The 25,044-nt window shown below is 49.8% G+C and overlaps 1 protein-coding gene across 1 annotated transcript in view; it reads left to right on the top strand.

Moving 5' to 3' along the window:
- The window catches only part of PAX5 (paired box 5), a 176,340-nt gene that overhangs the window by 15,645 nt on the left and 135,651 nt on the right, over positions 1-25,044 (top strand). Inside the window, exons 4-5 of the mRNA XM_059926497.1 lie at positions 2,999-3,063; positions 6,393-6,521. Of these exons, the coding sequence (XP_059782480.1) occupies positions 2,999-3,063; positions 6,393-6,521 (194 nt within the window). The remainder of the gene's footprint in view (positions 1-2,998; positions 3,064-6,392; positions 6,522-25,044) is intronic.

Here is a 25,044-nt window from a genome sequence, read left to right as displayed (position 1 = left end):
CTCAAAGAAAAGTGCTCGGGCATGGGAGCTGACTTGCTGTGGGACCTTGGGCAGGTCATTTGAGCACTCTGGGCTTTAGTTTCCTCATTTATAGGAATTACTTTGATTGCTGAGCTTCCTTCTCCATTGGACCATCTAGGATGATCATATGGCAGCCAAGGTCATGCTCATGCTCAGCAAAGTAAAGGCTGCACCTCTTAGCATTGACTGTCAATTAGCTCTGAATGTCTCTGGTTTAGAACAGGTCCAGAGCATGGCTCTTATTGTGATGAGTCCTGATGTTAATTTTTCAATTTTTAATTTTTTTAGAATTGTTATGATTCAATTATAGTCTTGTTCTTCCCACTCCCATTTCTTCTCAATGGAAAATGATGCTCTTTGTTCTTTTCTTGGCAGCTGCTACAAGCAGATGGGCAGAATTTCTATCTCTGGGGATGGGTTTGGAGGGTTCCCTATGATTCAAGTCTTCCTTATAAAGGAAAGCCCCACTACAGCCTTAAAACAGGGTATGGGGATGACTACCTTCCCCTCCCCAGCTCCCAGGGGGATCCCATGTGTTTTTAAGGCGTTTGTGGAAAATATGAACCTTTAAAGGTTGAAGCTGGTCATTAATCTTTATGAAGATACCAGTGAAAATAACAACAGCTAACATTTATCGAGAATTTACTATGCAGCAGCCACTGTTCTACATACTTAATTAATTTAATCCTTGTAATAACCCTATGAGGTGGGAATGATTCTTAGCTTCATTTTGCAGATGAAGAAATTGAGGCACAGAGGGGTAAGTAATTCACCCAACATTATACAGCTGGCAAATTGCAAAACTGGGATTTAAACTCTAGAAGTCCGGATCCGGAGCCCGTTCACGCCGCTGCAGCTGCCTGTCAATGATTTATAAAAATTGATAATGTTTTACCAATGATTTATAAATATTTTTAAAGAAAAATAAGGAAAACATAATTTTCCTTGCTTACGTAGAAAGTTAATGGCAAGACAATGCTTTGAAAAGTTAGGACTTTATACAGGACTTCAACAGGAAATAGTTACAATCTATTAATATTTTACCATATGTTTGTATAAACATAAACCATAATATAGATAAACTATATTTAAATCTGGCATATCCGTATATTCACACATCTAGCTATATCTCTGTAGACACACATACATGTATACAGAGAAGGTGACACACACAAAAATCCAAAATTAGGTCAGATGCTAGCTTAATTCCAGGTAGTCAAAAAGACTGCCTCAAACCCAGGTCTTTGTTAATACGCTCCATGTTTTCTTAGTCAAAATAAATTATTTGAATATTGGAGAAAACAAACAAAACGCTCAGTATATTTGAGGGAGCACATATGCTGACTCATCAGAAAATGGCAAAGGCCCTATGCTGAGCTCAAGTGGCCATGGCTCCAGAGGGCCTGTGGCTAGGCTGTGGTGTGAGCAGAAACATCCATTCCAGGCTACCAGCTGAGGATGCTGAGCACCCTCAGTGCCCAGCACTGAGCTGTGAGATCACAGAGGTCAGGGGCCATGGCCCAGTGAAGTTCAGGAGACACTTCTGTTCTCCCTTTCCCCGTGCAGAAGCTGGAGACCAGTGCAGCTTGAAAAGAGCTTCCAGAAAGAATGGTCTGAAATGTGAAAAAGCTGAGTGAAAAGAGCAGGACATAAAACTGTATACATGGTTTAATCCTGATTTTGTTAAGAAGAAATGGATATTTCCAAATATGCACAGGAATGCTAGCATAAAGGAAATATACCAAAATGTGGTTTTAGATGTCTTCTTTATACCTGTTGGCCAAATAGTCTACAATGAACACAAAGTACTTTTATAATTAGGAAAAACTCTAATAAATGTTATTTTAAAAGGTCATAGTTGGAGACTGGAATAGAACTTTACCAAAGAAGTTGCACATTTTATTACCACCTATCCTTCTCCCAAGTGCCAGGGAAGGAACTTTCTTGCAGACCCAAAAGGGACTTTTAGCCTGGCCCTGGTCAGCTGCTGTACGATGCATCGGGCTTGGGGTCTCATGGAGGCCTCACATGTTGTCCCAGCTGGAAAGTTACAAACTAAGCTTCTCAGAGCCCAAGTTTCTGCAGAAGGACATCAGAGCTGCCAGGTAGCAAAGGGAAGGCACTGCTGCTATTATCCTTTTTATACTCTGTACTTTTCCATAAGAATTTTTTTTTTTTTTTCCAAAAAGGATTTGATTACTTAAAGTAAGCAAAGATTGGTCTGTTCCAACTCCCTCATTGTATCAAGGGCCTCAATGGAATGGACTTGCCCAGGGTCACAATCCAGTTCATATTAGAACTGGAGCAAGGTCTCTGGAAAGACAGTCCAGGACAGCCCTGGCTCCCAGCCCCTTAGAGCCTTCCACTGTTTTGCATAATTCAGGCTTCCTCTTAGCAAAGCCAAGCCAGGCCTCTCTTGGCAGCACTTTAACCCTTTCTAGTTTTGTAGCAACATTCACATCCCTCCCCCTACCCCCTTGATAATTTCTGATGGGCAGGGATGTTATTTTTCCTGTGGCTCTCTAAGGCAGAGAAACCAGAGTGTGAGAGCTGCCAGGAGACAGGGAGGTCACCTGGTTCAGTGCCTTCATTCCACAGATGGGAGGTTGAGGTCCAGGAAAGGGATGGAACTTTCTAACTCACTCAGTGAGTTCCTTATGGAGCTGGAGCTGCTCCAAGAATGGGATGCCTCTTTGTAATATTAACACATCAATCTCTTCCTACAGAAGAGGCACTTGAGGCCCCCGAGAGGGGTGCTAGTTACCCAAAGACACCCAGGGAGGTAGGGGCTGAGTTGGAACTAGTCTATATTTCTTCCACACCCCCAACTCGGGACCTGGGTTCATAATCCGCCCCCACTTCTGCCCCAACTTGACCCACGACCCAGCTGGATATAGGTTTCTGGCATCGCTAGTTGAGATCTCTTCTCCTCCATGATGGTAAATAGCCATTTATTTTTTTTCCCAACTGTTCACAGGATCATCCGGACAAAAGTACAGCAGCCACCCAACCAGCCGGTCCCAGCTTCCAGTCACAGCATAGGTAAGAAGAACTTTTAAAAAAAATTTAAAAATCTAATGGGCTCCAAATACTCTAAAGAACTTTTAATCATTCTTATGGACAGATAATTCTGCATAAAACACTTCAGCACACGTACTAATGTGCCTTCTTTGTCATTCTCCAAGGGCTGAACCTGGTAAATGAATTTTATAAATACTGCTAAAAGGTTTTGAATTTTACTGATTATTATGATAAATAGCTTTCACCATGAGACAGAAAATTGAAATCTAAGCCAAAAAAAAAAAAAAATCCACTAATGGGGGTCTATAGAATGTCAGATAATTAAAGTAATAAATCAAGAAAGGGATACTTATTCATAACATTTTCTGCATCATTAGTCAGTAAGTAGTTTTGAATGTGTTTTTTTCTTCTATCAACCAGCCCTTCTACAATTCTTTGTGCACTTGCAGTCTTGAGTGAAGATGTGGCAAAACTTCCCAAACTTTCTTTCTCTCTCTCTCTTGCTTCGATCTCATGTGCTCCGTGAACTGTCAAGGGCTGCCAGTGGGGTTTCTGACACTCATGGGTGAAGTCTGAGAGTGACCATGACTCGTAAGGAGAAGAGTCATATTTCCTACTACCCAGGAGTTCAGAAGTTTCCCTTGCCTTCCCTTCCCTGCAAAGATCGTGAGATGAAAGTGACGTGTGTCTACACAAGGTGTATGATTTCTACACTTTGGATAAAGGAAACACCTCTGGTTAGTTGGGGGAAAGCTTATTCTACTATAAGAAAGCGGGCCACCATTCAGCAAGCCTCTGACGGTTCTGGCTGCCACAGGCCCTGTCAATTCCACTTAATCACACCTTAATTACACAAAGATTGTGTACCCTTTGTTGCTCCTTCTTTGACTGAAAACCTGAACTCCCCATGGTGATGGGGGACAGGCAGAGGCCTGGCTTATAGTTCCAGCTTTGTCATTAAGTCAACCAGTGAACTGTGTAAGCCCCTTCACCTCTGTGAGCCTCAGTTTCCCCATTTGTGGAGCAAGGGGCACAAACCCAGTGCCCTCTGAGGTCTCTGATTCTTCATGGTTGCTTCTTTGCATAAAGGTAAGACAGAATTCTTCCCTTCCATAAAATAATTCTTCATTTAGTAATCCATCCAAAAAGCGTTTGCTAAGCCCCTGCTATGCAGCCCGTGGTGGTGGAGACTAACGTTATAAGGAAGGCGGGACAAAATCCCCGTTCTCAAGGGCTTCTCAGTCTAATGGGGGAAAATAACAAAGAGAAGTCTGCAAAACACTGAGATCAGGCTCAAGAAGAGAGCACAGGGTGCTGTGGGAGCAGAAGGGAGGGAAAGATCAGCTTTGTTGAGCTGGAGTGGAGAGGGTTAAGGAGAGCTTTCTGGGGAAGTGTTTGTGGCTGGGATTTCATCTGCAGCTTTAACAATTTCAGGTCACATAGCAAGGTATATCAAACTTAGGGTAACTGATAATATTCTTTCAATTGGGTAAGAGGAATAATTACACTTGACAGTCAGCAGAATGCCTTATCTCAGAAATTTGTATAAAATCCATATCTTATTTGTGTACAGCCCCTTATAATTTATTAACTTACTGAGGAGTAAGGAAATGGAAGCTTTAGAGAGATGAAATAACTAGCCCAAGGTCACATGGCCAGTAAGTGGTGGAGCCAGAATTGGAACCTGAATCTTTTGAGCCGAGTGTGATTACAAAATGTTGAAACACATGTCATCGGCTCTGTCAGCAACGTGGTGAGCCTTGGTTATATGTGGTGGTTGTTTAAAGCACCGAATGACTGGTGAGCTTCTTTCTTCCTCTGTTCTTTGCACCTTAACACAGAAAAGGTTGTGAGATTTGCATAAATCTATTTTGAGGAGCTTCTTCTGGTGAAGGAAAAGAGAAGTTAACGATTTCTACTTCTGTGTCTCCTAAAGAAGATCTAAAATCAAACTCAAATATGAGAAGAAAGGCACTGCTCCCTTTAGGTCTGTAGGAGCAAGAGCTGAATGTGCTCCAAGGAAAGCAACAAACAGCTTCTCAACCAAACACCACCATTTCTAGTAATTTCCTACACTTTGAGTCAAAAGCAGCTCCACCTGCCTCCAGCTAGTTATAGCCGAAGGAAATGTGTCTGAAATTGGTCTGTAGGTTTTAATGAACCAAGAAAGAATTCCCACAGCCCAGAAATGGAAATTCAGCTGTACGGCTTGAGAGGACCCTGATGACCGACAGGTCTCCCCCTTGGATTCTGGGGCCAGGAGTTAATGTGAAACTTGCACAAACCTCCCCTCCCCCATTCTTATTTTTAGGAACTTAGATACCTGGTCTCAGTCACAATAAGTCACCAACCCACATTTCTGGGCAGAAGAAGTCTAGACTTTGAGTAGAACCAAGGCTGAGCCCTGGTGCTACGGCTTGTTAGCTAGATGACTTTGAGCCAATCACTTTGCTGTGTGGAGGCTCAGTTGCCTCACCTGATGAATGCGGATGAATAATAGCACTCTTGGTTATTGCAAGCATCAAATGAAAAGCACTTTATGAACGTGAAGCATATTATTGTTTTTCATTATTCATTAGTGAGGAGCAGATTACTATAGGGGTTGACTTTAGTTCTTTGGTTCCAGTCACCACTCTGCCTCTTATTAGCTGTGTGACCTTGGACAAGTCACTTACCTTCTCTGAGCCTTGGTTCCCTTACCTTTCCAGTGACCTAGCTTATAAGTTTGTTCTCAGAATTAAATGAGATGATGCCTGAGTGCCTGGCACAGAGTAAGTTCTCAGAAAAAATTATCATTATTATAAATCAATATATGTATAACATATAGTATATTAATATTATATAATTAATATAAAATATTAAAATCCAGGTAAAGTGGAAGGAGAAAAGACAGCGAGGAACTATAAAAAGAAGAGATAGTCTGTATTTGGTGCTTTGCTGGCTCTGTGTATGAGTGTGCAGATATTTATGTCTGCGTGTATGGGTGGATTTGTAAGTAGGGAGTGAGGTCGTTTCTAGCACTGGCTGGTGGTGGGCCCCAGCTCCCCCGTTTCTCTGCTCCATCCCCCTGCTTCCTGCATCCTCGGACAGGCTGGGGTTTGAACTAGTGCCCGTGTTCCCTTCTGCAGTGTCAGTTCTCTTCTGGGCTACTCTCATCGCCCAGGTTTGGCCGCTGCCCTGTGGCGAGTGTCCTCAGCACACACCTGCCCTGCCCGGCTCTCTCCCAGTCGCACCAGCCCCCTGTAGGGGGAGTGCCTTTGAATTGGCCCGAAGGCGGGGCCGACCTCTCTCCTCCCCGGCACCGCCCCCCAGCCTCGTGCCGGCCCTGACCGTCTTCTCCCTCTGCGCAGTGTCCACCGGCTCCGTGACGCAGGTGTCCTCGGTGAGCACGGACTCAGCCGGCTCCTCCTACTCCATCAGCGGCATCCTGGGCATCACATCCCCCAGCGCCGACACCAACAAGCGCAAGAGAGATGAAGGTAAGAGACGCCGGCGCTGCCCGTCGGGGATGGGCCTGAGCGGATCTGTGGGATCCGTTTCCAGGCCCTCAGTCAGGGGTGGAAGCACAGACGCCCACTGAGCACCCCTTACCTCAGAGCGCTGGAGGCGTCTGGCCCAGCCCAGTCCCGTCCTGACCACGGGGAAGGGGCTGAGCCCTCCGGGAGAGGAAGAGGGCCCCGGCTGGGACTGGACTTCTCGCTGGCCTCCTCCCATCTTCACCCCGTTGGTGGGAAAGGCGGGCCTGGCAGAGCCCTTGGGGCCTGTGCTTTGCGGCCTCTAAGAAGCCCTTGCATTTGCAGATGTGATGCCCAGAGGGCAGGGTGTGGAGGGTATGAGCACAGCAGCAGTGTCCCTTTTGGGGGGAGGCCTAGGGGAGAGGGAGGGGCTGGGCAAAGTGAGAGGGGCACACATGGGGTGGCAGGGTCAGCGGGTGGGCTCTCCGAGGGTCTGAGCACACCTCTTTCAGAAGGCCTTCAGTGCGGTGATGGGGGGCGTTGAGGAAGTGAATAATCTTCTCATCTCTGTCCTTGGGCCTGGAAGGAAGGAGTGCAGGGGGCCTCCCCGGGATTAAATAGATGACAATCTTCCCTGTTGGTTTTCGCAACCCTCGCTGTGCCACCCGGGCCTTGGGAGCTGGCCGCCGCCTCTGTCCCGGACATGGGCCCACCTTAACCTGGGTCTCCTTTTCCTGGATAGGCTGCCAGCAGGCTGACATTAATGGGTTTGAGAGGAGAAATGACCCCCCGGGAGTCTGTAAAACCTTTGTCAGGAAAGGAAAAAAAAAAAAAAAAAAAACGGGCTGTAGTCTAGGGGCTGAGAGCAGGGTGACAGAAATCTTGATTCAATTATTCTGTTCCTCAGCACAATTCCCTTTCTCGGCTCCCTGTGATGGATGTATGTTCTCGCGAGCACATGCCTAAGTACTTAAGATCTGTAACTAGAAAATTGAGTCGGCCCAGCGGTGGATTGGCCTGTGGTGTGTGGGCTCCAGGCCATGCAGGAGCTGGGCCTGTGGCCTCTGTTAGGAGCTGTGGAGTACATGGGGGATGAGTCACAGCTTCTGGAACCTGCCTCACCTCTCCGCCCCCTCACCCCCCAACACTCAGAGCAGATGTGGGAAGTCTTTAACTCAGGGTTGCTGTACTGGGTACTGCAGGAGGCAGTGGGCCTACCATCTCTGTCGGTTTATGGCGTTGATGGTGTCATCTTTTCTCCCCTTGTCACCTGGACTCACAGCAGATGTGCCCAAGCTGGGGCCTGCTGTGTTTGATCATGTGGAGGGACGGGTATGTGAGGTTCCCTCAGAGGTTGAGGGATACAGGCAGAGAGTTTTGAAGAGAGAAAAACATTGACTTTGATGTTTACCATCAAACACACAGGTCCTGAACTGGGGGGACTGTGTCACTGTGTCTGTTGAGTGCTCTGTTGGCTTTCAGCCTCTGATCAGTGGTCACTGTTTAGCCTCTCAAGCTGCTTGAGAAGGTGTAAGAGTGGTCAGGATGTGAGTGTTGTTCATCTAGACTGCTCTGTGCTGGAAGATCCTTCCTGAAGGCTGTGACTCATTTGTGGTATTGACCTTTAAGAGGGACAGTGACAAATTGGGATGTGTCCAGATGGGTATAACCCGGATGGAGAGGTATTTGGAGAATACCTCAAGGCTCTAGGGATGTTTTGGTACCAAGAAGAGGAGAATGAGCAGGACTGGATTGTTGCCTTCAAGTATTTGGAAGGCTGACATGGAAGGCAAGAGGAATGAGACTTTGCTGTGTGGCCTCAAAGGCCAGTGTGTGGCAGATGCAGAATAGATTTCAGCTCAGAGTAAAAAATAACTTTGTAAATATGCGAGTGGTCTATGGCCAAAGGGGGCTGCCTCAGGAGGTAGTGAGTGCCTTGTCACTAGAGGTATGTTAGTAGAGCCTAGGTAGCCATTTGCTGGGCTGCTGTATAAGACTATCAAGAATCAGATGCAGAATTGGATGATCTTTGAGATCCTTTCAGTTTTGGAATTTATGATTGAGCCCTGATCCCCAGAAAGACTTCGGAGGTGATCCAGTCTGTGGTCTGGATTTGATGGTCCTGAAAGCTTACAGGATTGGGAAGATTGACAGACTCAAGCAACAAGCAGAGCCCCCGCCTGCCCCCTGCCCTGCATCACTGAGAGTGGATGTGGCTGGGCAGAGACGTGGGCAGAAAAGGAACGAAATTGAGTCATTTGTTGAGACGTGGATGGATCTAGAGACTGTCATACAGAGTGAAGCAAGTCAGAAAGAGAAAAACAAATATCGTATATTAACGCACGTATGTGGAACCTAGAAAAATGGTACAGATGAGCCCGTTTGCAGGGCAGAAGTTGAGACACAGATGTAGAGAACAGACATATGGACACCAAGGGGGGAAAACTGTGGTGGGGTGGGGATGGTGGTGTGCTGAATTGGGCGATTGGGATTGACATGTATACAATGATTTGTATAAAATTGATGACTAATAAGAACCTACAGTATAAACAAACAAACAAACAAAAAAAACATAATGAAACTTGGAAATTCTAAGTTCTAGAACAAAAGATGAAATTAAAATCTCTATTATGAAAAGGAATCTGGCAAATTTCAGTCTGGACCCTGGGGCCTTTATACGACGGGCAGAAGCGTAATATATAAAAGATAGTAAATCAAGTTGAACTTGGTGTTTCTCAGATTTTAGTTGTTTGTTTTTAACCCTTAAGACTAAACTCTCCAAGTGGTTGTTTAAATTACCATAGTAGGATTAATAGGCATAGTTGTGCAGGAAAAGCAGAATTTTCTGCTTCTGAAATGTGCATATTTCACAGGTTATGTACTTTCATGTGCCAAGATACATTAAAATTTTACTTGTTTAGGAATAGCTCCATTTTTAAGCTTCCAAAATAGATCAGCTGAAATGATACACATGTTGCACATAAATATTGGAAGGGTTGAGAGAGTCAACATTATTCTTGCCTTGTGGAGACTAGACACAGTGGATTTCCATGTTGTACATAGTCCTGAGTCTTTGTGGTTCCAAAACACACCCACTTTATAGGATGTGTTATAAATACATTGCTCCTCAAAATAATCACTTAACATTTGATTGTTATTAAAATACTGAAAAAAAAAAAAAAAAGAAGTGCCCTTGCTCACATCAGCAAACTGCCTGGGAGCAGTACAGTGTGGTGCTCCCTACTGCCCTTTCCCATCCTCCCTCTATAGCTCCCTGCATCCTTGCATTGCCTTCAGGAGGAGCTGAAGAGGCAGAGATTGCCACCCCCTTTTTATAGGGGAGGAAACCAAGGCCCCAGGGAGTTCCACGATGTTGGTAAAGCCACAGGGCTGGTATGGCCAGGCGGTGGGGTGGGGTGGGAAGGAGTGGAGAGAGCCCCTGAGGCCTCAGCTCCCTGGCATTGTCCAGCCACCTGCTGCTCCTCAGCCCCTCCAGAGTGATGCTTTGGAGGTGGAGCAGCCTGGGGCTGGGCAGAGCCTGGAGGGTTTCAAGCAGAAGGGCGTGCTCAGCAGGCTGGATGCTGCCAAGGGTGCGGTGAGAAAGTAAGAACCAGCCGCTGGGGAAACACAGGGGAGATGCTGGTGCGCTGGATGCTGGCCCGTTGAGGCTGCAGACCGTGGCACCATTTTCCTCAGGAGCCGTCAGCAGCCTGAGGCAAGGGCCATGGGGCAAGAGAGGCAATAGAGGGCCAAGAGGAAGACAGCTGAGGGTCCCCATCCCCATTTTTCAGATGAGGTGACTGAAGTTCTGCAGGGTGGAGTTCCTTGCTCAGCTCTGGTTCACAGTCGTCTTCCACTTGGACTTGGGTTTTACCCTGTGGGCATGGGCTCAGGGCAGGGGTGGGTGGTGGGAGAGTTCCATCACAGAGGACCCGCCCTCTAGACCTTGCAGGCCGGTGGGGAAGATTGACAACCCAAAGTCCCTCTGATGGGCAGTGTGTGGGGTGATGCTGTGCTGGGAGGATGGCACCAGAGTGGGAGGGCAGGGCAGGGCAGGGAAGGGCCAACATTGACCAAAAGGATCTGGTAAGGGCTCTCATAGGAAGTGGCACTTTATAAAGGGAAAAATATTTTACACAGCTTGTTTTTAAACTTAAATGAATTAAAATCAGATAAAATTAAAATTTTAGTTCCTCAGTTGCACTAGACACATTTCAAGGGCTCAGTAGCCACATGTGCCCAGTGGCTACTGTTGGATAACATGGCTTGAATACAAATGCTTGGCACATAGTGGGTGCTCAATAAATGCTTCTCCGTAGAATGGGTTGGTCACGTGCCTGTAGAGGGTTCACAATTAGTGAGGATAGTGGTGGTGGGGAGAATCTCTAGTCTCCTCAACTAGAAGTGTTTCTCTTGGTATTTTTGGCTTCCGTGGAAAGCTCTATTTGAGTAAAGAGTTCTGTAGCAAAAACAAACAAGTTAAAACACTGTTAGACCAGTGGATTGCCAAGGGCCCTTTTAGTCTAGAAATTCTAGGATTCTCCTTGGGACATGTGCCTCCAATACCAGCCTTGGGGATGTGGCCACTGTGTCCAAATCTCAGATGAACGGTTCTGCGGTTGAGGCAGCAGATAAGGTGCGTGGGGCCTCTGAGGGCAGAGCTGGGGCTGGTTAAAGGAAGCTACAGGGAGAAAGATCATGGCTCAGTGCAAGGAACAGCTTTCAGACAACACCCAGGCTGGGCCAAGGTTAGAAGCATTAGCTTAGAAAGGTAGTGAGCTCCCTGTCATTGGAGGTATGAGCAGGGGTGAAGGGCAGAAGAGTCAAAGAAGGCATTTTGGTTTAGACTACACAACTTTTTTTAAAATTAAATTTATTTATTTATTTATTTATTTTTGGCTGTGTTGGGTCTTTGTTGCTGCGCGCAGGCTCTCTCTAGTTGCGGTGAGCAGGGGCTACTCTTCGTTGTGGTGCGCTGGCTTCTCACTGCGGTGGCTTTTGTTGCGTAGCACGGGCTCTAGGCACGTGGGCTTCAGTAGTTGCAGCACGCGGGCTTCAGTAGTTGCAGCACGTGGGCTCAGTAGTTGTGGCCCGCGGGCTCTAGAGCGCAGGCTCAGTAGTTGTGGTGCACGGGCTTAGTTGCTCTGCGGCATGTGGGATCTTCCCAGACCAGGGCTCAAACCCGTGTCCCCTGCATTGGCAGGCGGATTCTTAACCAGTGCGCCACCAGGGAAGTCTCTGGACTCCATGACTTTTGAGGCCTGTTACAATCTGGGGGACAAGTGCTTCTGTGACTGCCTGGCATCTGGAAGTGGTTCTGCCTACTTGTTTTCCCTCCTCCTGCCTGACTCTGAGTCCGCCATCATGTGGGCTTGACTGGGCGGGGCTGCATCGCCTGTGTTTCTACCCCCAGCCTGGCCCCTTGGCACAGGGCCTGGTGCCCAGAGGGCTCAGGAGGCTTGTGGATGGTGAGAGTCAGGCTGGGGTGCTGCCCAGGCGTGAGAGGCAGCTTCGTCTCTTGATTGGGCTGTCCTGAGAGCGTCCGTGGAGAAAGCTGTGGCATGGGCCTAAGGAATCCTGTGGGGCTATGGGGACAGAGCCCGGGCAGTGCCTCCCTCCCTGGAAGGCCCAGAGGAGGTCGTGGCGGGGCTGGACTTGGCGGAGTAGGCAGAGCTGTGAATAGCGGCCATGGGTGAAAGGGCAGCCCCAGACCCTCTGTTCCTTTCTGGGCCTTTGATCTCTGGTGGGGCCTCCTTCCGCCGTCTCCAGGGCCCCCATTCAGGTCCCCTTGACCTCCCCCTCCCTTCATCCCGCCAGTTTGAAAGGCCCTCAACACACCGAGGTCAGCCGAGTGCGAATGCCTTTCACTAGCTCAGAAAGCTGGCCAATCCAGCACCAGTGTGGAAGCTTCTTTGGGGGCAGTGGAGGGTACATTGCAGGTGGAATTTCTGGGCTCTGGACTGCCCTCTGCCTGCAGAGGGCACAGGAAGGGGCCTGTCCTTTTCAAAAGATGCCAAGTCCAGTAAGACCCTCATGGGGAAGTTTGGGGGCATTTAGCGGGGGCTCCTGTCATGACTATGTCCATCCCTCTTTCTGGAGGTGCCTGTCTCCTCTCTGTCTTTGTGTCTCTCCCTGTGTCTTTTGTTTGGAGGTACATCTCATCCAGCCCCCTCTGCCTCTGTTTATATCCTGTTTATCGAGACTTCCTCTGTGTCTGCTTCTGTCTGCTGTTCCAACTCTCACTCTCTTTCTTTTTCTCATATTCACTCTCTTCTCTTTCTCTCTCTCTCATGTGCACTCACCCACTCTCTCTCTTTTCTTGTATTGGCTCTTGCTGTCTCTCTTACCAGCTCCCCCCTCCCCTTATCCCAGGCTGGGAGCCTCAGCTCAGCCCTGCCCTGCAGACCTCCATGGGAGTCATCTTGGGGAGGGAAGGGGTTTCAGAAGTTCACAGACCATGTGGGGCCCCAGGGACCCTCTGACCTTGGGCAGGCCCTGGCCTTCCTCTCCTAGGACCCTCTTCTTTTACTGACACTCAGACTCTGTTGCTCCCGGACTCAGGACCGAAGGCAGCCAGCTGGAGCAAGAGATGCAGAGACTGCTCTCAGATTTCCCAGCAGGGACTGGGGTGTGTGGAAAAGCTCAGGATTCCTGAGTCAGGTGGGAGTTGTAGGCACCCTTGCGGCACCACCATTCCACAGATCAGTGATCTCTGGAGACCCCCAAATAACCTGAGGTGTTGAGGCAAGGACCCAGGCTCACAGGCCAGGGACCAACTGGTTCGAGGACTCTGTGTGGTGAAATCTTTGGCAAGTTACTTAGTCTCTCGGAGCCTGCATTTTGCCATCGGAAAGTAGAGGGGGCACAAGTTTTGGGCGTTATTGTGAGGATAAAATGAAGTCGTTCTGGCAAAGGGTTTAGCTCCAGGGCCTGGTGGTCCTAAGTATTTAATAAATGGCCCCTGAAGGAGACCGGGGCTTGAGCGTGTGAGGCCGGTCCAGGCTGAGGGCTAGCAGGCTCCCGCTGCAGCTCTGTTTGGCAGCTGAAACTGGCTGATCCCCCCCTGCCCCCCTCCCTGACTTCCTGTTTGTAACAGTCAGCCTCTCTGGGCGCCAAGACTGAACAACAGCGCCCCCAGGTGTCAGCTGCAAAGGGAAGGGCCCCCGGCTTTCCTTTGCTTCCTTTTCCTTCAGGACCTTCACTTCAACCCCTTGGTGGAAGAATAAAAGGGTTAAGCCTCAGTTTTCCATGAAGTGAGGTCTTGGGTACACAAGGTGGTGGAGACCTCCAGGATGGAGGGCAGAAGGCAGAATACTTGGACCTGGGAGGGCTGGGCCTCTAGGGGTTTGGGGTCACCACCTTGGTTTTCACAAGCCCTTGTCAGAGCTGGAAGGGCCTTGGAGAGCATCTGGGACGTGTCACCTTGTCATTATTCAGATGGGAAAACAGGCTTGGAGAAAAGAAGGGGTCTGACCAGTAAAAATGGCATTTCACATGGTAAAAACCCAGAAAACCTAGAGGGACAGACGGACTCCTCAGAACATCCTTGATATCCTACTGCCATTTGACAGGCCAAATCTTAGTTTCTTACCTCCCCTCCTTTCCTCCATTCTCCTAGGCCCATCTGCTGCCCCCACTGTTGAACGCCATGAGCAACCCTGACCTGACCCCATCAGCCTATCACCCCTGGGCCTCAACTCTTGACAGTGAGCCCTGACCTTCCCTCCCTGGCCTCCCATTCCTCCTCCCCATCCCTTCTGTGCTTCCAGTCGCCGCACAGTCTCTGAGCTCTCCTGTCTCTGGGCCATTATCCAGGCAAAGCCCTCCACCTGGTATGCTGTCCTTGAGGCTGGTCTGTTGACCTGGCCTGGTTTCCAGAGCCAGTCCACTCCCTGGGGGATTTTCAGTGTTGGGCCATTGGTCCCTCACAACTGGCTGAGGCCCTTGGATTCATCCCAGGCCAGCATGGAGCTTTGGAGACCAGACAGACTCTGCAGAGAGAGGAGGAAATGACCACCACTTTGTCTTGGTCTCTCCTGGGGCTTCAGCAGGGCAGGTTCCCTCCCTGCCCTCCACAGGGTGTCCCCTGAATGTACCCTCAGGCTGGACATGTAGGGGGCCCTTCCCTGAGTTCTTTTTTTGTCTGGGCAGGGGCCCGGACCAACATGCTTGCTCAGAGGGCATCACTTTGAATCTGATTGCCAGCCTTCTGGTCATGCTTTACTTGGCTTGTCCTGTATTTAAAATGATTTTGAGTTAGTTACCAACATTTAAAAATAAGGAGATTTCCCATTTGGATGTCTAGCCTTTCTTGGAAAAAAAAAATCAGATTTTGTGACACTGGGCAGGCTTTCCTACCCCCAGTCTGGGGCTGCTGGGCCTGTGATTCTCAGACTGCTCTGTACTCACCTTGTTCACGGCGTTTGTGCTCTATTTTTCTCTACCTGAATGCCTTTGAGCTTCTGGAGTCCTAGTATGGACTCTGAAGAACAAGTCTGGTTGAGTCCAGCCTGTGGCAGCTAAAGCCTATGGGAGGCAGGGCCCTGATCGAGCTGGATGGGGCTGTGTGTGTGTGTGTGTGTGTGTGTGGTGTGCGCGCACACCCGCGGGTGCGTGCATGCGGTCAGGGAACTGGGCAGTCAGGCTCTCAGGCCGGAGGTAGGTAAGGGAGGGAAGGCAGTAGGGCAGGGCCTAGCAGCCCCACCCCTTAGCAGCCCAGAAGAACAGTGAGACGGGGGTCATTCAGTTCACACCTGCCAGATGGGTGGTCCAGGCACGGGAGCGCTTAGTGGCAGTGATGCTAAGGACCCATCTCCCAGCCTGGCTGGCCACTCTCCCGTCCTTCCGGCCTTGCAGTCATTGGCACCTCAGCCAGGCAGACAAGTGTCCGAGGCTTCCTTGGTAAAGCAGGGGACTTGAGGCCAGGTGGTCAATCAGAGGGGCTCCTTGGGCCTTTCCCTGGTGCCTAGGGTCTGTCCCTTGGGCGGGGGGGTCAGGTTTCAGTTCCTCCTGGCCCCTAGGTCCCTGAGTTTCACTTTGATTCAGTGAGTAAGAGCCCTCATGAGAGCCAACACCCTCCCCCCACCCCTGTTGTTTGCACACCTGCTTCACCCAGGCTTCCTCCACCCCTCCCCCACCAGCTTTTCCCACGGGACTGTGCACTGGTGTCCCAGAGAGCCCTGGGGGACGTAAAGAGCAGGGGCCACAGTGTGAGTCGGCTCTGGGGTCAACCAGGAGAGCTGTGCGGTCTCATCCATGGCGGGCAGGCCCCCTGCCAGGGCCGTCTGGAGCTCAAGGTGGAGTGGACTTGGCTTTCTTCCCCACTCCGCATGCCCTGGTGCACTGTGGGGCAGAGAATCCCATGGTCCTTTCTCTGTCTTTGGAATATGGTTAATCCTTGGCTGCAGAATCTGCAGTTCAGGACTTTGCAACACTCCAAGTACTTAGAGGCTCATGAGGCAGGGGAGGGAACCCAGAGGAGGGAGCCTGGGGCTCTGGGTTCCAGTCCTCAGTCTGTGGCTGACTTGCTGGTGACCTTGGGGAAATCCCTTTCTCTCTCTGGGCCTCAGTTTCCTCATCTAAAACATGGGATCAAGGTTCTCTTTGGTACCAAGATTCTGAGCTTCTCCTGGTCCCATCTCAAGTCCTCTTGGCATTATTTTAAACAAGTGGTTCTCAGACTTTCAGTCTTGCAACGCTTTTAAACTCTTAAAAATGATCAAGGACCTCAAGGAGCTTTTGAATTTATGTGGGTTAATTAAAATGGACAAAATTTTAAAATATTTATTAATGTATTAAAAATAGCAGTAATAAATAACATAAATAATGTGTTGTTTGAAAAAGAAAGGACTGTATTTTCCAAGCCAAAACATTTAGAGTGACGTTGCTTTATGATTTTGCAAATCTCTTTAGTGTCTGGCTTAATAGAAGACAGCTGGGTTCTCATATCTGCTTCTGTATCCCATCTGTTGTGATATAACACATCTTAGAACCTCTGGAAAACGCCACTGTATACTTGGAAAAGCATCAGAGTGAAGAAGGCCAAGAACAACTTTGTATTATTATGAAAATAGTTTTGACCTCACAGACCCCTTGGAAGGGTCTTAGGGATCACTCAAGGGGTTCCTGGACTGGACTTTGAGGATCTCTGCTTCAGGCTGCTGCAGACTCTGAGCTTACTTATCACTCGCACAGAGAAGGAGAGCAGTTAAGTGGTTTTCATTAAAAGAAAGGTGCCATCAGTTTCTCCTGAAGGCAGTGGGAACCATGGCAGGCTTCTGAGCTGGGGAGGGAGTGACAAGACACGCTGGGCTTTGGAAACCGTTCTTTAACAGATTAGGGTGTGCAGGGCTTCTGGGTCCTCTCCCAAGCTTGAACTTCCACAGAAAGGCACAGCTACAGAGGCTCCTTTCACTTCCAGTGGAATATCATAGGGTTTGAGGTCTGAACTCCGTCCAGCAGGCTTCCTTTGGGGCCAACAACAGCTTCCTAGTGCTCCCTAAGAGCCCAGGGAGTGGGTGTTTGGGGACCCAGCCACCTCTCCCCATCCCAGCTCAGCTCTGCAGTTGTTCAGGGCAGGCCCGTGAGACCCCCACCCAGCGCATAGTTTTGGTGGGGAAAACCCCAGCAAATAATGTTGATTTGGAATGAAACAAAATAAAATGAAATAAAGAAGTAGGTTTGGTGTTTATCTTGACTCCTGGCCTTTGAGGAAAAGCAGGTGTGAAAGGCAATTGAAAAAAAGGGAGATTTTTGTTCTGATTCCACCGGGGCTTCTGAGTTTTTCCAGAATGTCAGTGGTTGGTCACGTGTGTGTGTGTGCGTGTGTGTGTGTGTGTAATTTCATTTTGAAATTTCCAGTTTTCATTTTCATTGGTACAAGTTTATCATTTACATTAGTCCTTCCTTGGACTGATGGACTAAAATGGAGGAGAGGAAGAAAAAGAGAATTTCCTAAGGTCATTTAGGAAGACTTGAAAGATGCTAGAGGAGATATGCTCGTAGTGAGATGAACTGAGCTATGAGAGGAAACAGAGAGAAAGGCATGGCCCCTAGAGAGACTAGAAAAGAGGACGGTAAAAAGCGACAAAGGGGTCAGACTCTTCCCAGCACCAGCCACCAGGTGGCACCATCGACCCAAGACAGCTTAGTTGCTGTCCAGGGTTAGGGACAAGAGGGGTTACAGGACAGTGTGTACTGACCATTTCCGAGCTTGGTATGCTTGTAACTCGGTGGGGGGCAGCAGTGCCCAGGTAGGCTGACCATTTGCCTGAGTTTCACTTCTCTGCCAGCATTTAGTCACAGCAGTGGGAGGCTGGGCCATTGCTGTTGGGGATCAGTCCCGTCCTTCCTCACCTCCATGGTGCAGATATTTTAATACAAACCTTTTTGGGAGTCAAGTCCTCAGTTCTAGTCTAAGCCTTTACTTGCTGGCTGTGTGACCTTGGGCAAGTCACTTCTCTCTGAGTCTTGTTTTCCTTTTGTTAAAATGTGGATATTTGAACAGATGACTTAAGGGATCTTTTGGGCTCTGACATTCTGTGGTGTGCCAGAGAGAGCACTGGAGTTGGAGTTAAATTCAGGATCTTTCTCCATTGGCTGTGTGACCTTGGGCAGCTCACTTCCCATCTGTGGGGATTGCAGTAACATCTCCCTCACAGTCTGTTATATGAAATAGCAGGTTGGAAAATGCTTTGAAATCTCTTTTGGTGCTGTAGGAGAGGGAGGGGTTGCTATTTATTTTTTTTCCAGGCAACTTAGGTTAGCCAGAAGCAGGCCTTCTACCATCCTCACAGCTCAGAAAGTTTGTGCCTCTGCCTGTGACCACAAATCAAAGCCTATGGTAGGTGTTTTCTCAAGGTCACTGCATCTCTGTCCTAACTATCTCATGAATCTGCTCCTTTTTTTTTGGTCCCCACTGCTACTGCCTTGGTCCAAGCACCCTCTCTTCTCCTTTGGACTATTGCTGTAGCCTCCTAGTGGGTCCCCACCTCCAATGTCACTGACTTCTCCAAACAGTCCACCTTCTGCATAGCAGCCCCAGGGGCACTTCCGAAATACAGTTTGGATCAGTGACTCACCTGAAGGGTTTTCACCCTTCAAATCTGCCCATTGTTCTCAGAAATCATCTAAACTTCTTAACAAGGCTGCTAGGCCTTCTGTGGTCAGACCCGTGCCCATCTCATGAGCCTCGTCTCTCACCACCCTCCTCTTTTCATGCTCACCCCAGTCATACCAAACCTCATTCCATCCCTTGAGCACCACTTGTTCTTTCCTGCTGGCAGCCTAAGGGTTATGTGCACGGGTTGTAGTCAGGCAACCTGGGTTCTGGTGCTGACTCCACCAATGCCTACTCGTGTGACTTTGGGCAAGTTATTTGACCTCAGTTTCCCTCTTTGTAAAACAAGGGCACCCATTGTGCCTACGATTGGGTTGTTACGTGGATTGAATGAGGTAATGCATGCACAGTGCCCTGGAGGACCCCGATGCATGATATGTGCTCTATAAAGGATGCCTTTTATGGTAATGTGTTCCCACCGCCTGGAAACTGCCCCCCTTCTCCATCCTACCATTTACTCAGCTGACGTTCTACAACTTCAGGATCCAGCTCATGTCACTTCCTAAAAGTGAAGGCTTCCCTGAGGGTCCCTCCTAACGTCAGCTCCCCTGGGCCCACCTGCAGCACCCAGAGCCTGCCTGTTGACAAAAGTATCACATTTGTCACTCATCTCTCTTCCCTGTGAGACTGGGAGCCCTGTGCAGGCGGGACTAGTGTCTGTAGTGGTCACCATTGTGGCCCTAGTGCCCAGCACAGGGCTGGTTCTTGGTAACAGATATGTACTGAATAGGGACTGATGTCACAGAAGCCGGGAGCCCATCTGGTCCGTAGGTGCAGGCTGCTGAGTAGAACCCAGAGCCTTACACATCAAAGGCTTCTTCCTTTCACTCCTGCCTGACTCCATCGTCTCCATCCTCCAGCGCTGCTGTCTGGTCCACAGAAAGGATTTCGTGACAACCATTCTACAGGAGGAGGGAGCTCTCCCGTGGTCTAAACACACACACGCGCGCACACACACACACATGCATAGCTCTGCATGCTGGTGCCTAGGGCCCTTGTTCTGCCTGCCTTACCTAAGCATATGCTCCAGGTGTATATAGATCACAGCCTCAAATGGGAACTGTGACTCTAATGGTTAGCATTTACTGAGTGTTTGCCATATAGATTTTAAACTATTAATGCATTTAATACCGCCACTGTACCAGGTGAAGCTCTTATCATCCCCATTTTATAGAGTTTCAGAGAGAGATCCAGGAAATTGCCCAAGGTCACACAGCTCCACAGCGGCACTTTTGGGACCAGCCCCTGGGCAGCTGGCTTCCAGAGTAGCCTTACCTGCCACCCTGGTCTGCCTCTCACAGAGTGTTGCACAGGATGGCATCAGTGGGAATGTCCTCAGCTCTCTCCAAAAGGGGGCTTTGAGCCCACCTTGTATTTCAGTTCTACCATCCCCATCACCCTGCCAGGCTGAGCTCAGGGCGACCTTGGTGCAGAGCCCGCTTCCTCACTCAGGTACTCAGCCATTTCTGAGGCTTCCCCTGACACTGCTATGCATGCTTCCCTGTCACATCCTCCAGTTGGTCACCTTCAAGTGCGGTTGGCTGATCACATATGGACTTCACACCTCAGCAGGGTAGCACAGTGGGTGGATTGGAGTTCGAGCCCAGCCCTGCCACTTACTAGCTGTGCGAGCTTTGACAAGGGCCTGAACTTCTCTGAGCTTCAGTTTCCTCATCTGTCAAAAGGGGATAATAATTCCTGCAATTCCTGGTAATTAAAAAACATTATCTATAGTATTTTGATCAGCTCTGGCACATGGCACATTTTAAGAATATTTAACTCATCAGAGCAGAGTTTTTACCCTGAATCCAAATTCCTCAAGAAGACCTTCTTAAGAACTTTCTAAATTCCCAGCTCTTTTGTTTTCTCTTTCTCTTGCAGGATCTTAGTTCCCCGACCAGGGATCGAACCTGGGCCATGGCAGTGAAAGTGCCGAGTCCTAACCACTGGACCGCCAGGGAATTCCCATTTTTCTCTCTTTTTTAAATGATTATTTTATTTATATTGCTAAGTCTAATGATAGGATTATTCAGGCTAGGGTCAGAAGGAAAAGATGTACGCACCAGAATTTACATTGGCAGAATTTTAGCTCCACTTTTTCTCAGAAACAAACAATTCGAGTTGTAGCTGAGGGCAGCTTGCAGAGGCAGGATGAGCCCGTCACAGGGTGGAGAGGCTGGGTTCCTGGCTCCAGTTCACCACTATCTTGCTGTGTGGTCTCAGTCAGGTCCCTACCCTCTGGGTCTTTGATTTGGATGCAATGAGCCCGGATCACCCTTCCATCCCCAGATTCTGCCCCCTCCCTCCTCCCTGCTGTTCCCCCTCCCTCCTCCTCCATCTTCTCTCTCTTCGTTTCCTTTCTGTGTGAGATACAAACGCCATCCAGCACTTTTGAATGGGACTTTTGTTCCGCTAACATCTCTTTTCTGAAAAGAACGATTGGTCAGGTTTGTATCTTTTAAACGCTGGCACATTTCATCAGTTAAGAACCTGCATACCTCTCTCCCAAGACAGAGCTTTAAGGAGGCAGACAGAAGCAGCAAAGGGGGAGGTTTATGGCAGACAGTGAAGGAAAACCCACCAAATCTCTTTGGGGGCCTAATGTATGGTCCTTCCCGAAAATGCCATCTTTCCTGGGTGCCCCCTTTCCTGCTCTCCCTGTGACCCTAAGCATTTTCCAGCTTGACTCCAGTTATGACTTGCGTACTCCTCTATAGCTCCCCACAGAATGGGGAGAGGGGACGAGTGGGACCTGTGCCTGAGTCATTTTCGCTCAAGGTCTCTTTGAGGTAGGGCTTGGAGCACAGGATCAGGAATCACAGGGCCTTGGGTTTGAGTGCTGGTGATCTTGGGCAAGCCACGCTGGGCCTGGGTTTTCTTACTGGCAAAGACAGAGCAGAATTCCTTCCTCAAAGTCTTGTGCCAACTCAGGAGGAGCAATGTGTGAGAAAGTGCTTTATAAACTGTCAAGCTCTATGTAGGTATGGGTGTCGTAGTTCATTTCAAGTGCCTGCTCTGTGACCTTGGACAAATTCCAAGGGTCCATTTACCCTTGGAGAATTAACTTCTCCAACGGTCCATTTACCCATCTGTAAAATGGGGACTCTAATCCTTAGATCATACAATTAATGTGAGAATTTCATATGGATGTAAAACAACTGGCAAGAATAACTGTTCTTGGCAGTGGTGAGACAGGCTGGGACCTGGGACCCTTTGCTGCAGCGCTGCAGTGCTTGCACCTGGACACACCTCTCCTCGAGCAAAAAAATACAAAGAAACTGCCTGGGACTAAAAATAACTGTATGCATGCCCAGTTGGGGCAAATTCTGGACCCAAAAGATACAAAGAGACCAAAAAAACCTAACTGCCACTTTTGAAGAGTCTGGAGCAAAAACAGGGTGTCCAGAGCAAAAACAGGGTGTCGGGAGCAAAAGCAGGGTACTGTGCACGCCCCCTGCCCACACCACCACCTAAGGGGTGGGCAAAACACCTAAGCCACCCCTCTGGCCCGACCCCTGGACACACCCCTACCCTCACCCCATGTAAGAAACAAGCTTGCCCCCCCTCGGGGAGCGAGCAAGAGAACCTGTGGTTTGTTCTCGCTGGCCCTCACGTGCTGCATAAGGGGCCCCAATAAAGCCTTGCCTGAATTTCTTGTCTGGCCTCTAGTCAATTTCTATTGCTTGGGGAAGGCCAAGAACCCTGATCGGTAACAGTGGCAGGTGCCCAGGTCTAGGTTAGTGCCCTGTCCCTTTCCCTTTCTTATTTCTTCACGGTGCCTCCCCTGTGAGTACCGCGCACAATACTGAAGCCACAGGCTTCTGAAGCCTGGCTGCCCATTCTGAAACCCAATCGGCCGCTTCCCTAACCTGTGCCTTAGTTCTCTTGCCTGTAAAAGAAGGATAATAATACCTGCTGCAGAGGGCTGTTGAGCAGATTAGCCCGTGCCCACGCATGACCCGGCACAGAGTCGGCGCCCAGTGAATGTTTGTGATTCTGCTGACCTTCCTCCCTCCGCACACCCAGAAAGAGGCCCCCAGCCGCTATCTCCTTCAAGCCCCCTTGGTCGGCGAAGAAAGCCGGGCCTGAGTGGAGCGGAAGGGGTATGCTCAAGGTCGCACCAGGAGTCCCCTGCCAGGATCTCTGGGGAATTTTCAGGGATTCCGCCGTGCCACCCAGCGAATAAAGAAAGCCCTTCCAAGAGGCCGAGGGCCCTGGGGAGAAGACAGAGGCCAGACCACGCTCCTCCGCCCCGCTCTCGGGGCGCCCCATCGGCTGGGAACGGAGGGCAACTGTCTTCCAGGAGGGCATGGGGGTTTGCTGCGCGGGGTGGCAGGAGAAAGAAATCCAACCACGTCAGAACATGGCGCAAAAAAAGGGAGAGCGCGGCGCCCTCGGCAAAGAGGCGGCCCGCCTGCCCTGCCTCCGCCAAGCATTTGCAATTTAATTGACATTTGGCGGCAGGAAGCCAATCAGTATAAGTCAATTGACGTGCCGAGATAAAACTAATCGGCGGCCGGCGCTCCTCCCGCCAGCACGGCCGCGGCGGGGCCGCGGGCACAGCGTGGCGGCCGTGGCGCCGCGGGCCCGGCCCCGGCAGGTACCGGCGTTGGCGCGTGTCTCGGCCCGCGAGGGGGCGGCGGGCGGCCCGCTGATTGCCGCGCAGCCTACGGCGGCCGGGATAGGCCCGTAATGAATGACTTTATTTGCCGGGGCCCTGCTGAGAACAATTGAGTTTGTTATGGTAACAACGGATGCCAGCTTTCCGGGCCCCGGGGAGAGCGGGCGCGGCGGCAGCCGGGAGCTGGGCAGCGGAGCAGATGAAGCGCGCCGAGGCGAGGGACGCCGGCGGCGGGGGACCGGCCCACCGAATGTCAGGAGCCCGAGGGACACTGTGCGCCCCGGAGCCGGCGGAGGAGAGGCCGGATTGCTGGGCCTCCTTGCACCGCGGTGCTGCGGTGGGTGATGCACACCACTCTCGCCTTGCTCCGCAGTGCAGAATTGGGCTGGGGGTTCGTAAATTCCTTGCTCTCTTGTTGGACTGGCCCGTCCTCCTGGTGTTCCTGCGGCCTCTTCTTCCCTCTGCTTCTGAGTGTAAGGGTTCTTCTGGTCTTGCTGAGTGATGCCCTGACATCAGTTTTTTGTCTTTTGCTCCAGTGGAAAAGTAGAAAAAGACACAAAGGCATCCCTGCCCCTCGGGGCATGGCTTGACAAATTCAGGGCTGCATATCAGCCCATCACGTGTGGTGATGCTGTCTCTGTGCCCTCTGCTCTGGAGAGAGGGCCTTCCTTCCACCTCTGTCCCCTGTCTGTATCCCCATTCTTTGTGGCGTGGCACCTCCCACAGGAAGCCCTCCTTGTCCCCACGGAGAAGGCTGCCAGCCACATGGCCACCTCTGAGTCTCTGCAGCCTTCTTCTGCCTCCCCCATCGGTTGGTGACTTCCAAGGGCAGGGACCACCTCCAATTCCTCCCAGTTGCTCCCTTAGCGCCCAGCTTGGGGACTGGCACAGAGCACAGATGTGGAAGGAGTGGATAAGGGGATGCATTTCTTTCTTCTTTTCAATCTCTTGCTTTCCCTCTAGTTAGAGAACCAAAGCGTTCCTTTTTCTCCCCCCACCCCACCCCCCTTTCTAGTTCTGTTTTCAGGCACACTATCATTCATTCATTCACTCAACCAATATTTACTGAGAAGCAGCCATGTGTCAGATACTCTGATATGAAAGGCCCTTGACTTTGGGGAACTTACTGACCAGTGAGAGAAGATAGTACAATGCACGTGATAAATATGTGTCAGGTGCCTACTGTGTGCTGAGTAACAGCCTGAATTCCTTGAGTTGGCACAGGCTTAATAAGGGCTCTCTGAGGACTTTCCCCCCGTCATTGTATTCAGTGATCCTTGGTGCCACCCTGTGACAACCACTCTTATTCAGAAATGTACAAACTGATGCTTAGTGTGTTTAAGAAGCAGCACGATGTTGTGGAAGGAGTCTAGATTGGGAATCTAACGCTAGTTTGCTGTGTGAGCTCTGTCCATTTTTTTCCCCTCTCTGGGCCTCCGTGTCCTTGTCTGTAAAATGGGGGAATTGGAATTGATGGTCTCTGAGGACCAGATGAGTGTGAGTTGTCCACAGGGGAAATGGAGGCAGGACCCAGGTCTCTGCTCCCAGCCAAGTCTTGCAGTGTGACCAGTGCAGCTGACATTGAGACTGAAGCACTCACTGTGTGACAGGCACCGTGTACAACGCCAGCCTTAAGAAATGTAGGTACTATTACTGTTTCCCTTTGGCAGATGGAAAAGATGAGAGGTTAAATTATCAGTCTAGGGTCATGCAGCTAGTAAGTTGCAGGGCTGGGATTCAAACCCAAGCAGTCTGGTTTCAGAGCCTGTGCACTTAATCACTCTGTTAATGGCAGAGGTAGCACGTAA

This window comes from Balaenoptera ricei, chromosome 6 (assembly GCF_028023285.1).
Source record: "Balaenoptera ricei isolate mBalRic1 chromosome 6, mBalRic1.hap2, whole genome shotgun sequence".
Lineage (NCBI taxonomy): Eukaryota > Metazoa > Chordata > Mammalia > Artiodactyla > Balaenopteridae > Balaenoptera > Balaenoptera ricei.
Note: the sequence above shows the minus strand (reverse complement) of the source record. Positions and strands in the feature narration are given on the sequence as shown.